The 15530-nt window shown below is 43.2% G+C and overlaps 1 protein-coding gene across 2 annotated transcripts in view; it reads right to left on the bottom strand.

Moving 5' to 3' along the window:
* LOC146577113 (protein NLRC3-like) overlaps positions 1 to 15530 on the bottom strand; it is a 560242-nt gene that overhangs the window by 421287 nt on the left and 123425 nt on the right. Inside the window, exon 6 of one of the 2 annotated variants that reach the window (XM_085268107.1) lies at positions 5696 to 5725. The exons of the other annotated variant lie outside the window; for it this stretch is intronic. Within the exon in view, the coding sequence (XP_085124233.1) occupies positions 5696 to 5725 (30 nt within the window). The remainder of the gene's footprint in view (positions 1 to 5695; positions 5726 to 15530) is intronic. 2 annotated transcript variants of the gene reach the window in all.

The raw sequence follows: 15530 nt of genomic DNA, 5'->3' as shown, positions 1-15530 counted from the left end.
TTCACGGATTTCAAGCACCCGTATGAACCCTGTGTCCGTCTCAGCTGAGTACATCAGTTTTGTTAAGTGCTATAAATAAATAAATAGATCAAATAAAGTAGCAACATCCTGAGATCTCGGTGTTAGAAAAACTGAATCTTTTTAGAGGTGAATCGTTGCATCTACAGCCTCCAAGGAAACCGGTGACTTCACTTGTAATTAAGCACATATTTCAATCAACTGATGGTTCCTGTATCACATCTGTACAAAATGCAATAAAAGTCTAATTTTGCTGTGGTCTTTGTCTCCACATATCTTACATCTGTGCAGTTCTTATTGGCCATAACAAAATACATTTGAGTGCAAAGGAACCATGGAAAGTGTCTCACATGGTGTGTTAGCTGAAACTAACAACACAAGTTAGCCCAGGGAGCACATGTGGATACGCTAGCATCCATTCACAGGCTAACACAGCTAAGAAATCACATTTCCAACAAAACGTCGTATCCTGACTGGTTTTAGAAGTCAGACACCGGACTGTGAACCACAATTCAATTTGCAAATAAACGAGATTCACCAGGATCTTCTTCACAGAATAAACTCTGTGGTTCAACACGTTACTGGACAGAAACTTTGACAACAGCTTTGTGCGTCTACAAAACAAAATCAGTGCCTCGTTTCATGGAGCTAAAGAAACACAGGCTCTATATACAGAGAAACTCACCCTGCTCCATGCAGACAGATGCAGTGAAACCATGAGCAGCACTACGGTGCATTCATGGTACATGGGGAAACTCACTGCTCTACAAAAAGTAACATTTAAAATAAAACACCATAGCAATAAAATAACCAGAGATTACACTCTCCCTCTCTAAACAGCATGAGTCCCTTCATGCATCGTTGACCAACGTGGACGTGGTGGAGTAACAGTTGTGGAGAATGCAACAGCTGAGGTTTGAGAAAAGGAGCTAATAGCCAAGGTCAGCGGCTCTCCTACTTCCTCATAAGGAAACTTCTCAGCTGTAGCTGAGCAGGATATCATTGCATTTGAATCCTCCTCGCTCTCTTTAACCCGAGTTCCTTCTGATTGGTTTCCTGGTTCTACAAAGAGAGTCTGCTGCCTGAGGGCCCCACCTCCTCCTCCACCTACTGCTGTGGACATTTACAAAACATCAATCCAAGAAAAATTGTCTGGTTTGTAATAGATAGTCATTTTTTATTAGAGTCTACAGCAGGAACCAACCTGAACCTTGTTATGAGCTGAATCAGTGCTGGACTGTAGAAATGCTGTTTCAGTGGCTGCTGCAGGAACTAACATGGAAACGTGTTCAGCAGCTTTCCAGCTCTAATATAGGAAACACAAGATCAGAGTTTGGACACACTGGAACCAAACAGTTTTGTCTCGGACTTTTATTTCAGCATCATTGTTTGGGTTGAATTAAAACCTTTCAGCAACGCTAACCAGACTTTACGAGGTAAACGTGTATCTCCAAGAATGTCTTGCTAAGAGTCGCGTGTTCTGGGAAACAACACACAAATCAGTGGCGTCAATAAGGTTGTGTTTCATGTAATACTCTAGACTTTACTGTGAGACCATCACTAACATGCAGACGTCACAAAGTTGTTCACGGATCACATTAATCCAGAGTCACAGACATGCAGAGACACTTCCAGGTATAACATATATAATCCACACAGTCAGTCACAGCTGAGCTCTTTACTAAAGTCAGCATCAGCTCTCTGCTCGCTCTCACATCATATTCATGACAATCAGACGTGTTTCAATGATGCTGCTGTTTTCAGCCAAGCACACAGTCTCCATGGAAGTTTAAACTGGAAACACTGGTAACTGCAGCAGAGTTTCATTTGGAGCAGACCTGATCTTTGTGACGCATCAACATGTCAACACAGTATTTAACAGAACTGCAGTTTGCATCAGATCATACATCAGACTGACCACGTTTGTCATTTCATCAAACCTGCCATTAACATATTCAACAGTACTTACACGATCTTAAACATGTTTTCTTTTTAAAATGTTTGCATATTTATTAAATATAAACTGTGCAGTATTTCATTGATGGAGGCCAAGAAAACACAGTTACAGGAGAAATGTATTTAAGCTTGAAATGTAGCTGCACTCGGTAGAATTGAGCCAACTGGTTGTCTTCATTTTCAGTTCTGATGAGCTCACATGTTTAAGATCATCGGTTTAAAGAACCATAAGGCCGTGGATCCTTAAGGGTTTTATGGTTTGAGTTTACAGTGAGAGGTGTTGATAATGATGTTGGCTGTTTTCAAGTTGAACAATCTTCCAGGGAAGTTTAAACTAGAAAAACGAGTCACTGCCTGCAGCAGAGATTCAGTTTGCAGCATTCCTGATCTTTGTGCAGCAGCAACAACATGTTGTTAACAGAGCTGTGTAAAGACTGACTCACCTCACCAGGCTCTCTTTCATTCACAGCATACACAACATTTACTTCATTACAAGCTGTGCTGCTCAAGTTACTGGAAATAAGCACTCAGTTACTAAGTAATCCCATGTCTTTACTGATTACTTATTTTCAAAAGTATTTGGTTACTTTACTCTTTAAAAAAACACGACTTGAATACGTAATAAAGTAGAAAGTAGACGTTTCAGCCCGAGACTTTTTCTGCATAATCCATCATATAGAAATGAATCAAATTAAAAAGCCTTTCTTTTAATTGTTTTATTGTTTTTAATCTTTTTATTTTATGCATCAAGAAAAGATTAAATTATATTATAGCTGTTTTTGACTTGATGAAATGTGTTTAACATTTAAACCTATTTCCTGTATATTCCAGCACATGACATAAAATAATGTTTTGTGTTTCCACTCCCGAGTGGGGCGGGTGGAGGTCTGCCCACAGCGGTCATGTCAGGGGGAGGATCCGGGGGTTTCTCTGTCAATGTCACGTTCCCATGGCAGCGTGCTTGCTCAGATCTGAAGTGTTATGGTCCTGGGTGGGTGGCCCAGTGTTTTTTGAGTTTTGGTTCCTTCTCACGGTTCCTTAGTTTTTTAGTGTTTCCTGAGTTCTAGTTTTAGGGTTTGTTATGTGGCTTCCTTCTGCATTTCCTGTTTTATTGTGAAGGTCTGTGTCTTATGCCAGAGTGTTCAGTTTGCGTTTCCCCTGTCTCGTCTTGTCAATCAGAATCGGCCGTGCCTCCCTCCTGTGTGTAGTTTCCCCTCTGTGTATTTATAGTGTGTGTTGTCTCGTGTTCGTCGCTGGTTCGTCTGTGTCGTCTCCTTCACGTCTCCCTGCATATCTTTCTAAGGATTTCAGGTTTGAGGTTAGTTTTGTTTAGTGATGGGTAGATGAGGCTTCGTGAAGCGTTTCAGCACATTCCCCAAACTGTACCGATACTGTGTCGACACAGTGTTGCTGTTTTGCTCCATACTGACACCTGCTGGACTTTAAATATCATTGCAGGCAACTTACTTGAGACTCAACAGACACCTAGTCATACTTGTTTACACTGTAAGGTACAGTGGAACCCCGACTTACCAAATTAATTCGTTTCCGAAGGTCTTTCGTAAGTCGAACATTTTCGTAAGTCGAAGCACCCATTGCGCGTTTTGAGTGAGGCGATGCTGAATGATAGGCTATAGGCTAACAACAATACTCTAACTAGAACAACAATACATCAGTGGAACAGCGATGCGCAAGTACGGAAGCCAAGGGGTTGTCTCCGAAAACATTAGAGCACTTTTGCAAACATGTGATGTCTTCAGGGGCGGATCTAGAAGGGTGGCATGCATGTGCCACCCTAAAATGATCCCTTGCCACCCCAAGTGCCACCCCAGTTTTGCATTTGACAGTGTATATACTATATATGTGTATATATATATACTATATATATATACACATATATAGTATGTATATATATATACTATATATGTGTATATATATATACTATATATATATATATACACATATATAGTATATATATAGTATATATATATATATATATATATAGTATATATATATATATATATACTATACACATATATAGTATATATATATATATACTATATATGTGTATATATATATATATATATATATATATATATATATATATATATATATATATATATATATATATGTGTATATATATATATAGTTGGTTTTGTCCATAAAACTACTCATCTACTGACCTTGGTTTTAAGTTGGACAGTGATTTTAAATTGGACAACCAAATCAGAGCAGTGGTGAAGTCCGGTTTTTATCATTTAAGGCGACTGGCAAGAGTAAAATCTTTTCTTTCGAGGCAGCACCTTGAAACAGTGATCCATGCTTTTATTTCTTCCCGCCTGGACGACTGTAACTCACTTTATGTGGGGGTCAGTCAGTCATTGCTCTCACGTCTGCAGCTGGTTCAAAATGCGGCTGCACGACTCCTAACAGGAACTCAAAAAAGAGAGCATATAACCCTGTGCTAGCCTCTCTGCACTGGCTGCCTGTGTCTTTTAGAGTTCATTTTAAAATTCTTATGTTTGTTTTTAAATGCCTTCACAGTCTTGCCCCGCCTTACCTCTCTGAGCTTCTTCATCCCCACACACCCTGTCGGTCTCTCAGGTCAGCTGACCAGCTGCTCCTGGAGGTACCGAGATCCAGGAGGAAGCTCAGAGGGGGCGGGGCCTTCTCTATTGTGGCTCCAAGTTATGGAATCATTTGCCCATGCATGTTAGAGAGGCCCCTTCACTGTCCACTTTTACATCACGTCTTAAAACCCACTTTTATTCCTTGGCTTTTAACCTCAGTGAGACTTAGTTTCTTTTTTAATTGAAGTAGTTATTTAATTAATGATTTCACTCTTCTTTTATTTGTGTTTTATTTATATCTCATGTAATTTTATTTTACAGTTCCAGTGTACAGCACTTTGTTTCAGCTGTGGTTGTTTTAAAGTGCTTTATAAATAAAGTTGATGATGATCTCAGATGACCACAAAGTAAAAGATCTCTCAGCAACATGATGCAACAGTTTAGGCACTGTTGCCCCGATCAGATCAGTGAGCTTTTTATTCTAAACATGAGCTGCTGTTACAGCAACAGACATTAATCCTACTGGTGTCCCACACAACAACTCAGTGTCCACTATGTGAAGCAGCCAAACACAGGCCTGCTCCTCTCACTAACAGAGACAAACTGCTGGCATGTTGGTTTCCATCTATACTGTCCAGTCTCTGCTGGTGGACACACAGCAGCATTGTTTCATCTCGTTTGAGTCATTGTTGACCTTAGCATGTTTTTAGTCTTCTGAGAGCACTGAAGCTTCTTTCAGCCTCAGTACCTGCGTTTTATCCTCAGATTAAATTATTATTCTGTGCTTGATGGGCCTCACCTTTGGCCCTGGCTCCTCCCCTCTGACTGCACTAGGACATACTGTCACCTGATAAAGTAACACATGGATTCGTGTCATATAAAAAGTGAGACGTGTCAATTCAGATTCTTTGTCAAACATACACTAATGAATCAGTTTACATCAGCAGCCTGACAACTGTCATGATAAATACTAGTTAATCTACAGTCACCTGTGAGCTCTCCTCTCCACCTCTGAGCTACATGGCAGAGCTGCCTCTGTCACCTGATCAATAACAGTGAGACACTCCACATACATGCAGTCACACATGTGCTTCAAATACAGTCATGAACCATCAGGTCATCCTCCAGTTTCACCTGTGACCTTGTGTCACCATTGCTCTCTGAGCTCTGTGTTGGTTCTTCTGTCACCTGACAAACAGGACAAACATGACAATAAGAATAAAATGTGCAGCTGCTTCAGTGTTTCTGTCACTTTGTGCAGATCCTGACTCGTCAGTAATGTTTGTAGGCTGAGTGCATTTTAAAACTGTGCAAACTGCACTACAAGGTGGAAAATTTGCAAAATCGTGACTACCTCATGATATATTGTCTCAAAAATGAACCCTATGAATACGTCAGTGCCATTAGGATGAAATTATTGTGTCACCAACTGTCATGATCCTGGGTCCTTTTGACCCAGCGTTTTGTGTTTTCTCTTCGCGATTTTGGTTCTGTTCTTCCTCTGGTTAGTGTTTACTCTGTTCTGCCCGTGTGTTCCTGTATCTAGTCTGCGTTTCTTAGTTTGTGTCCTTTCATGTGTAAGTTCCTGTTTTATTGTGAAGGTCTGTGTCTTATGTGAGTGTTTTCAGTTTGCCTCCCTAGTCTCGTCATGTTAATTACTCCCAGCTGTGTCCCCACCTGTATGTAATCCCCCTGTGTTCTCTGAGTGTATTTAAGTTGTGTCTTCTGTCATAGTTGTTGCTGGTTCGTCTGTGTTGTTTCCCCTCGGTCTCCCTGCATGTATTTCCCCGGACCTCCCTGCACCGTCATTCCTGGTTTGTGTGTTAGTTTACCCAGTTTAGGTTTCAGTTTCATGTTCCTAGCGCCTTTGTTGTTTGCATTTTTGTTGTTAATAAACACTCACCTGCACCAGAGCTGCCGCCTTTTGGTCCTATATATATTCCACACGGCTTGCCCCCGCAAACCGTGACAGAACAAACCAGCCACCATGGACCCAGCGGCTGTAAATCCGTCCGAGGAGCTCCAGGACGACATCACGTACAATGTGGAGATCCTTCTCAGCCTATGGCTGGAACATCCCCCGGAAGAGCTTCGCCGCGCAGCAGAAGACCGGCTGCAACGGCTCTTTTCCGGCCTGCCATGGCTATTGAACTCGCTTCCTCCGACCATGCAGGCTTTTCTCCGGCTCACACCGCACCTTCTCTCGGCCACTCCTGCCTCGCTGCCCGACTCGCCGGATGTGATCTTGCCCGGCCCGTCGGAGCCGTCTGCGGGGAGGAGACGCCGATCGCGCCGTAAGCGCGCCACCCCACAGCTGGACGTTCGGACTTCTAATTCGCCGGCTGTGGTGAGTGAGGACTGTTTTTCATTTTCGGACTGCATGACTGTTCATTCAGGGGCTGCGTTTTGTGTGGCGGATATCAACGCGAGCTGCTTATCGCCTGTGCAGCTACCGGCAGCTAAGTTAGCTCCCCCGCAGCCACTCTCAGCTCAGTTTCCTGTGCTTCCTTCAGTTCAGTCTCCGGTGCCACCCTCAGTTCAGTCTCCGGTGCCGCCCTCAGTTCAGTCTCCGGTGCCGCCCTCAGTTCAGTCTCCGGTGCCGCCCTCAGTTCAGTCTCCTGTGCCGCCCTCAGTTCAGTCTCCTGTGCCGCCCTCAGTTCAGTCTCCTGTGCCGCCCTCAGTTCAGTCTCCTGTGCCGCCCTCAGTTCAGTCTCCTGTGCCGCCCTCAGTTCAGTCTCCTGTGCCGCCTGTAGCGCAGGCCCCAGTAGCTCCAGTGCCGCCTGTAGCGCAGGCCCCAGTAGCTCCAGTGCCGCCTGTAGCGCAGGCCCCAGTAGCTCCAGTGCCGCCTGTAGCGCAGGCCCCAGTAGCTCCAGTGCCGCCTGTAGCGCAGGCCCCAGTAGCTCCAGTGCCGCCTGTAGCGCAGGCCCCAGTATCATCGGCTTCACTCATTCACTCCGTGCAGGGAGAAGGTTTAATTTCACCTCAAGGTGCTTTTCCTGGTTCAGCCGCCATTGGCACTGTTTGCCGCTCCAGGGCTTCCCCAGAGGCTAGGTCCCAGTCCTCAGCTGATTCTGGACCCCTGGAGTTTAAGCAGCCACCCGAGGGACCGCTCCGGCCTTTGTCTCCTGTTTCAGCTGGGGGGCCCGAGGAGCCCGTCCAGCAGCCTTCCTCGTCAGCTGGTGGTTCCGGAGAACCACACCAGCCTCATGCCTCGTCGGCTGGAGGGTCCGAGGGGCCCGTTCAGCCTCCTGTCTCTGCTGGAGGGTCCGAGGGGCCCGTTCAGCAACCTTCCTCGTCAGCTGGGCACCAGCACCATGCTACATCAGCTGGAGGGCCCGAGGAGCCCATCCAGCCACCATCTGCATCGCCAGCTGCAGCCTCATCGCCAGCTGCAGCCTCATCGCCAGCTGCAGCCTCATCGCCAGCTGCAGCCTCATCACCAGCTGCAGCCTCATCGCCAGCTGCAGCCTCATCGCCAGCTGCAGCCTCATCGCCAGCTGCAGCCTCGTCTGGTCCGGCTTCATCCGAGTCTTCGTCCTCGTCTGGTCCGGCCTCTGCCTGTGCTTCTGTTACGCCTGGTCCGGCCTCTGCTTCAGCGTCGCCTGGTCCTGTGCCCTCCAAGCCTCGGCCGGTGCGCCTGACACTTGGGCGCCGCCGCTGCCTTCCGCACGGCCGGCCCCCGGACCGCCATCGCCTGAGTGGCCGCCGCTGCCTTCCGCACGGCCGGCCCCCGGACCGCCATCGCCTGAGTGGCCGCCGCTGCCTTCCGCACGGCCGGCCCCCGGACCGCCATCGCCTGAGTGGCCGCCGTTGCCGTCCGCACGGCCGGCCTCCCGAACTGTATCCACGTCGCCGCCGTTGCCGTCCGCACGGTCGGCCCCCCGAACTGTTTTGGACTCCTGTGCTGTCGGCCCCCTGGCCGGCCCCCCGAACTGTTTTGGACTCCTGTGCTGTCGGCCCCCTGAACTCTTCTGTTTTGGACTCTGTTTTTTTCCTGTGTTCTGGTGTGCTTCGTTTCTTTTGGTTTTGGGCTCGTTTTTTTTTTGTTTTTGTCTTTTGGCCTTCTGGTGCTCCGGTTTTGTTTTGCTTCGAGCCCTCTTTCCTGGGCCCCCGCCGCCCGCCCTGGTTGGGTTGTTTTCTGTTTTTTCTGGCTGTTTCTTGTTGGGCTGTCTGGAGCCAGCCTTTGAGGGGGGGGTACTGTCATGATCCTGGGTCCTTTTGACCCAGCGTTTTGTGTTTTCTCTTCGCGATTTTGGTTCTGTTCTTCCTCTGGTTAGTGTTTACTCTGTTCTGCCCGTGTGTTCCTATATCTAGTCTGCGTTTCTTAGTTTGTGTCCTTTCATGTGTAAGTTCCTGTTTTATTGTGAAGGTCTGTGTCTTATGTGAGTGTTTTCAGTTTGCCTCCCTAGTCTCGTCATGTTAATTACTCCCAGCTGTGTCCCCACCTGTATGTAATCCCCCTGTGTTCTCTGAGTGTATTTAAGTTGTGTCTTCTGTCATAGTTGTTGCTGGTTCGTCTGTGTTGTTTCCCCTCGGTCTCCCTGCATGTATTTCCCCGGACCTCCCTGCACCGTCATTCCTGGTTTGTGTGTTAGTTTACCCAGTTTAGGTTTCAGTTTCATGTTCCTAGCGCCTTTGTTGTTTGCATTTTTGTTGTTAATAAACACTCACCTGCACCAGAGCTGCCGCCTTTTGGTCCTATATATATTCCACACGGCTTGCCCCCGCAAACCGTGACACCAACATTTTAACATTAGACATATAATTCTAACAGCCTCGATTAAATGCATACCTGCATGGAGGCAGGACCTCACAGCAGAAGCATACTCCATAATGTGTTGTACATTATTACATGTATATATATGTAACGTGGTATTTTTCAATTATTGTATTTACCAACATCAAGAAGTCACAAGCAAAGAAAGACCACACCATGGTGCATGTTTAAACAAGGAGAGTTTACCGGTCAAAACTATTTATTAAACAAATAAAACACATTTTTTAACCACCAAAAAATACACGTTCAAAGCAACACAGCGGCGGCCCAATATCAGACAGAACTCCACTCTGTAGAGTGAGCAGTCATTATGAAGCAGTTGGTTTTCTTTTGTGGATTCAAGCTGCTCTTCATATTTTTGGCCACCAGATGTCACCAGAGAGGACTGTGTTGAAAAGCTTCGAGTAATGAACCGTTTTTCAATACAAGCTTCAGAAAGCTTCATTTAGCCATCACTACCTGTAACGTTATTGTGACACATTTTATGAGTGAACTTGGCTCTAAGTGACTCACAGGTTTCTTTGAAAAACACTTTCTTACATCCAGCTTCTTCCTCTTTGCTGCCGTCCTCCTCTCCTCCTCGCAGCGCAGGCTTGCCGCTGCTGAAACTAAACAGAGCTCCCTGACAGGCTCAGCCAATCACATTGGCCATACTTGTCACATGACCAGGACTCCAGTAGAAGTAATTTAACTCTTTGGGCACCGCTGGGTGAGAAGTATGGAGTGCCAGGACTGCCATAATGCATTAATTAAATACACCATTAAATAATTAATTAAATGTGGCAATAATTAATTAAAATTGGAATTAATTAATTAAATAAATAGTTATGACACATGTAATTAATTAATTATTGACACATTTCAAGTCAAAGTCAAAGTCAAAGTCAGCTTTATTGTCAATTCTGCCACATGTACAGGACATACAGAGAATAGAAACTTCGTTACTCTCAATCCCTAGATAAAATAGCAAATGAACATTTAAATATAAGAGTGATTAAAAATGCAAGTAAAATAATTAAAAAGTAAAATTTAAATAAATGAATACAATACAATTTTTACATATAACAAGAAAGCTATACAATATACAATATAATGAGTAAATGACATTGAGTGCAAACCAGGCAGAGTAGTGCAAATGGGCAAATAGTGCAAATGGAGATTTGGTTATGTACGGTAAGAGATAGTGTAACAACAAAGTCTTATGAGGACAAAGTCTTATGAGGACACATTTAATTAATTATTTATGTATTTCACATTTTAATTAATTATTGACACATTTAATTAATTAATTATTGACACATTTAATTAATTAATTATTGACACATTTAATTAATTATTGACACATTTAATTAATTAATTATTGACACATTTAATTAATTATTGACACATTTAATTAATTAATTATTGACACATTTAATTAATTATTGACACATTTAATTAATTAATTATTGACACATTTAATTAATTATTGACACATTTAATTAATTAATTATTCACACATTTAATTAATTAATTATTGACACATTTAATTAATTATTGACACAATTAATTAATTAATTATTGACACAATTAATTAATTAATTATTGACACATTTAATTAATTAATTATTGACACATTTAATTAATTAATTATTGACACATTTAATTAATTAATTATTGACACATTTAATTAATTATTGACACATTTAATTAATTATTGACACATTTAATTAATTAATTATTGACACATTTAATTAATTAATTATTGACACATTTAATTAATTATTGACACATTTAATTAATTATTGACACATTTAATTAATTAATTATTGACACATTTAATTAATTATTTAGTGATATATTTATTTATTTCATTTTGGCAGTCCTGGCGCCTGGCTTTCATCATGAAATAATTTTATCTGTCAGCATCACCCATCAAACTCAGGGGGCGGGGTTAACGCTGATCGAGTCAAAACCATTGCTTTGGCCTGGTGGCCATTGTTTCTAGCACACAACAACCGGCATGTGGAAGCTAACAGAACTGAGCTTTGAAAAATCCTGTGTGTGTGTCACCAAATACCGTTTTAATATTTTTTTAGCCGAGAATGTAGCGGTTTAATCTTCATGTGTCTGGTCGGTTTGTCAAGATACAGCCTCTTTGCAAAAGTGCTTCGATGATGTCGGAGATGTCTGCCCAGTCTCACGGCAAAGCGTGGGATAGACCCGCTCGCCTCGCAAGCGATCCCACCGACAAAGCGCAGGCCCCGGTACACAGCTGTAGTAACCCCCGCTGACTTCTTTTACTGAGGTTATATTTATCGATGTTTTATTTCCTGATGTTCTTATGTGTCCTACGTGTTTCAGTCTGAATTATAACTAACATTAAAAACATGTTTAAGAGGAGAGAGAGCAAATAAACCTGTTTAACATCTGATCTTTGGGTTTTTGTTCAGTAATCAGCGTGACCTGTGTATAAACACATAAAAGAGATAACGTTGGTGTTTCTGTCATGTAGTAACTGCTGGCTTTAACTGTACAAAGGTTGTTCGACACTATGAAACACATACAGACTTCATGATGTTCGGCTAATATTTTTATTGTGAATATTAATCATGCTGACCTCGCTCTGTACACCACGCAGCGAGGTCAGCATATCCACGATATCCTCAGCTCCATGAGTTAACACAAAGTTTCCCAGCTGACTATCTAACTGCCAACTATTCCAGAGACGTGAAAATATACAGCATAAAGAAAAGTGTAAGAGACTCAGCAGCAGATTAGAATAACAGTTATACATTTAATAAATCACCAAATGAATCCAAGAAACGAGCAAACCTGAGTTTGTGTTCCCTCAGCTGCAGACTCGCTGCTGTTTAAATGTTTGAAAAGGAAGATTAGATATAAACAAACGTCAAACATAGACTCAGTCTGCCTTCACATTTGATATGAGGCCAGCACGTATAGTGGCCTCAGCTATTACTGAAATACACGTGCTATATCATAAACTATGATATAAACAGGGAGGTCCTATTAACATGTTTAGTTTTAAAGGACACCTTCCTGCCTTTAGTCTCATTCATGAGCAGTATTAGTTTTCTTCTAACATCCAGAAGTCTGCACAATGTGTTTCATAGTTTGTAACAAGCCTTTGACAGGTAAACATAACATGACCGAAAAAGCAAAAAAAAAGAGAGAGAGAGAGAGAGTGTTGACATAAGAAGAGAAAATGCTCTCAATTATGGAGACAGACAAATGGTTCATTTATGTTTGATGTGTGTTTATTCCTCCCTAAATATCGTCGGTGAAGTTTGCCATGCATGTCAGATGTTCCTGCGCATTTTTATACCTCTGCCAACAGAGAGAGAAAAAATCACATTCTAACAGACAGCTGGTGCTTAGAATACAGTTGAATAACTATTAAAAAACAGATGATATTTAGATGATAGTTCAGTCTAACACATGTGAACCATTAAACGTCTGTGAAACTATGCAGTTATGAAACGTAACTTTAACCTCAGCCAAACCGATTTGCTCAGTTGTAAATAAAACAGCGAAGTAAACGTGACCCGACAGACAGAACCTGAGTGAATGAAGTCCAGCGTTTAACCACTGAGAGCTAAAACTCAGCTGAGGTTTCAAAGCTGTGTGCCGGTGATTGGACATCAGCCGCTGATGAAGCTGTTCGCCTATAAAGTGCTCTGTAAGGAAACGAGCTCCAGCAGCTCTGCGCTCGGGGAAAACACTATATTTACTTATCTTGTGCAGAAAAATGCGCTGACATTGCTTTATATCGAGCACCGGCTGCCCAGTTAAACTGTGACTATCACCAGGTAACGTAGGCGTGTTTCTTGAATTAGCAGCAGGTGTTAAACAGCTGACAGATGCATGCAGGTAAACTGAGGGTCTGTTGAGCTGATCGCTGGTTTCGTGAGAAAAATGTCAGCTCGTTCTTTATGTTACAGAAGCACAGAGACACAAGACCAGGCGGAAAGAGACGATCGTTCGGTGAAAATGAGAATCTGCGAATGCAACATGTGGAACACGGAGAGTGGAATATGTAAACAAACCGGTTAACGTAACCCCCTCGGTGCACTCTGCATGCTCACTGTTAGCAGAGCTAGTGAAATCTCTGAAAACATCTGAGCACTTTTGCAAACATGTTCTATGTTGACAACCTGACCAGACATACGTCGCGACATTCGCGGCTAAAACACTGTTAAAAGTGTAGCTGGTGACAGAAAAACGGGGTATTTTAAAACTACACCACCACCATTGCTGCCTGTGATTTGATCTGCATTCTGGGATACCTGGCTGCCCCAAGTCTACACAAGCAATCGATTATCTAGGATCGACCTGTTTTGACTTACTTTGCACGGCAACCAATCAAATGTTAGAGAAGCTGCATGGGCAGCGTTAACCCCGCCCCCTGAGTTTGATGGGTGATGCTGACAGATAAAATTATTTCATGATGAGAGCCAGGCGCCAGGACTGCCAAAATGAAATAAATAAATATATCATTAAATAATTAATTAAATGTGTCAATAATTAATTAAATGTGTCAATAATTAATTAAAATGTGAAATACATAAATAATTAATTACATGTGTCAATAATTAATTAATTACATGTGTCATAACTATTTAATTAATTAATTCCAATTTTAATTAATTATTGCCACATTTAATTAATTATTTAATGGTGTATTTAATTAATGCATTATGGCAGTCCTGGCACTCCATAGAGACGCTGACAGATCGGTTTTCTTTCTTTCTATCGGGTTTGATTTTCTTTACTGGAAGAGATCAAATTATTGGTGGGGACACGTCACTTCCGTCCGTGACAATCTACGCCCTTGGTAAAAAACTTTGAAGTCCGAACTTTCAATGTGGCTGAAACAGACTCAGCGTTGCTGCAGCTTGTTGCTGTGTCAGCTCACATCAGTCATGTGATCTGGAGGTGAAGCGTGTCCGTGGACCACAGAGGGTTAATAACACTCACCTTCCTTCATTTCCACAGTGTAACATCCACCCACCTGTGTAACATCCAAAATTCCCATGGTGTTGTTCAAAATGTGCTCTGGCACGATCATAAGCATCACTTGCTGCTGAAAACAAGAAAAAAGCCGTCCTGCTATGGGCTGAACCATTTGTTACTGATGCAGGGGGGGGACACTATGGAATATATCCAGTTCTAGCATTTATATTCACTGCTGACTGTAACTACGCTCAAACTGTTAAACTTATTTTAATAAACAACACTGTCATATGCAAAACTGGGGTGGCACTTGGGGTGGCAAGGGATCATTTTAGGGTGGCACTTGCCACCCCATGCCACCCTTCTAGATCCGCCCCTGCTGATGAACCCAACAGGTTCGCTTCATTTGCAAAAAGCAGATATGAGTTTCTGAGGCCACAGTCTTCTGTGGCAGAAGGGGAATCAGGGGAAGCCCTGGAGGAGTCCACCACCCACCAGAAACAGGTCTGAGCTCTCACTGCAGTGGTAAAGGGGCTACACAGCCCACATGAGGCTGAGGGATGCAGCCTTCTGTCAGACTGTCACTAACACAGAGAAACACCCGTGTACACTCATACTCATGGGCACATACACCAATCAACCTAACCCCACTAACTGCTCGTCTTTGGACTGTGGGAGCCAGAGAACCCAGAGAGGACCCAGACATGGGGAGAGCATGCAAACAGCTTAGATGTTGGATTTGAACCCAGAACCTTCTTGCTGTCAGGAAACAGTGCCAACCACTTTTCCACTGTGCTGCCTGTTTGACTCTGATACACCCATTTTTGAGCTCTTAAAAACAGCCCTCCACACAACAGAGACAAACCATAAAGGACTTTGTGGCTTGTAGCAACCGAAGAAAGTTTAAGGTGCAAAATCAATAGGTTGAAAGGAAAGTAATAAAGATGTAATTATAACAGTAATGTTGGCTGTGTATCACGTGTGGCATGTCATTGTGGGGCTGGCCTCTGTTGGGATTGAGAATATGTGATGGCGGGGGCAGGGTTGGTTACTGGGGTTTATCCTGATCTCCTGTTTAGTGGAACTGTGCTCCTTTGAATCCACAGCACTAACCTGGCACACACACATAAAATGCATCATTGCTACAGAGCACAGCAGGACTCATTATGAGTGGTGGGGCAGGCTGGATGGTGTTGAGGAGTCGTATCGCAGTGACATTGGCTCCCCTGCTTCACTCTCTCCTGCCCCACTAATGC

This window comes from Mchenga conophoros, linkage group LG3, assembly GCF_057382185.1.
Source record: "Mchenga conophoros isolate Kocher_MC1m ecotype Shallow Benthic linkage group LG3, M_conophoros_male_GT1.1, whole genome shotgun sequence".
NCBI classification, from domain to species: domain Eukaryota; kingdom Metazoa; phylum Chordata; class Actinopteri; order Cichliformes; family Cichlidae; genus Mchenga; species Mchenga conophoros.
The sequence above is the reverse complement of the archived record's forward strand: the minus strand, read 5'-3'. Positions and strand labels throughout refer to the sequence as shown.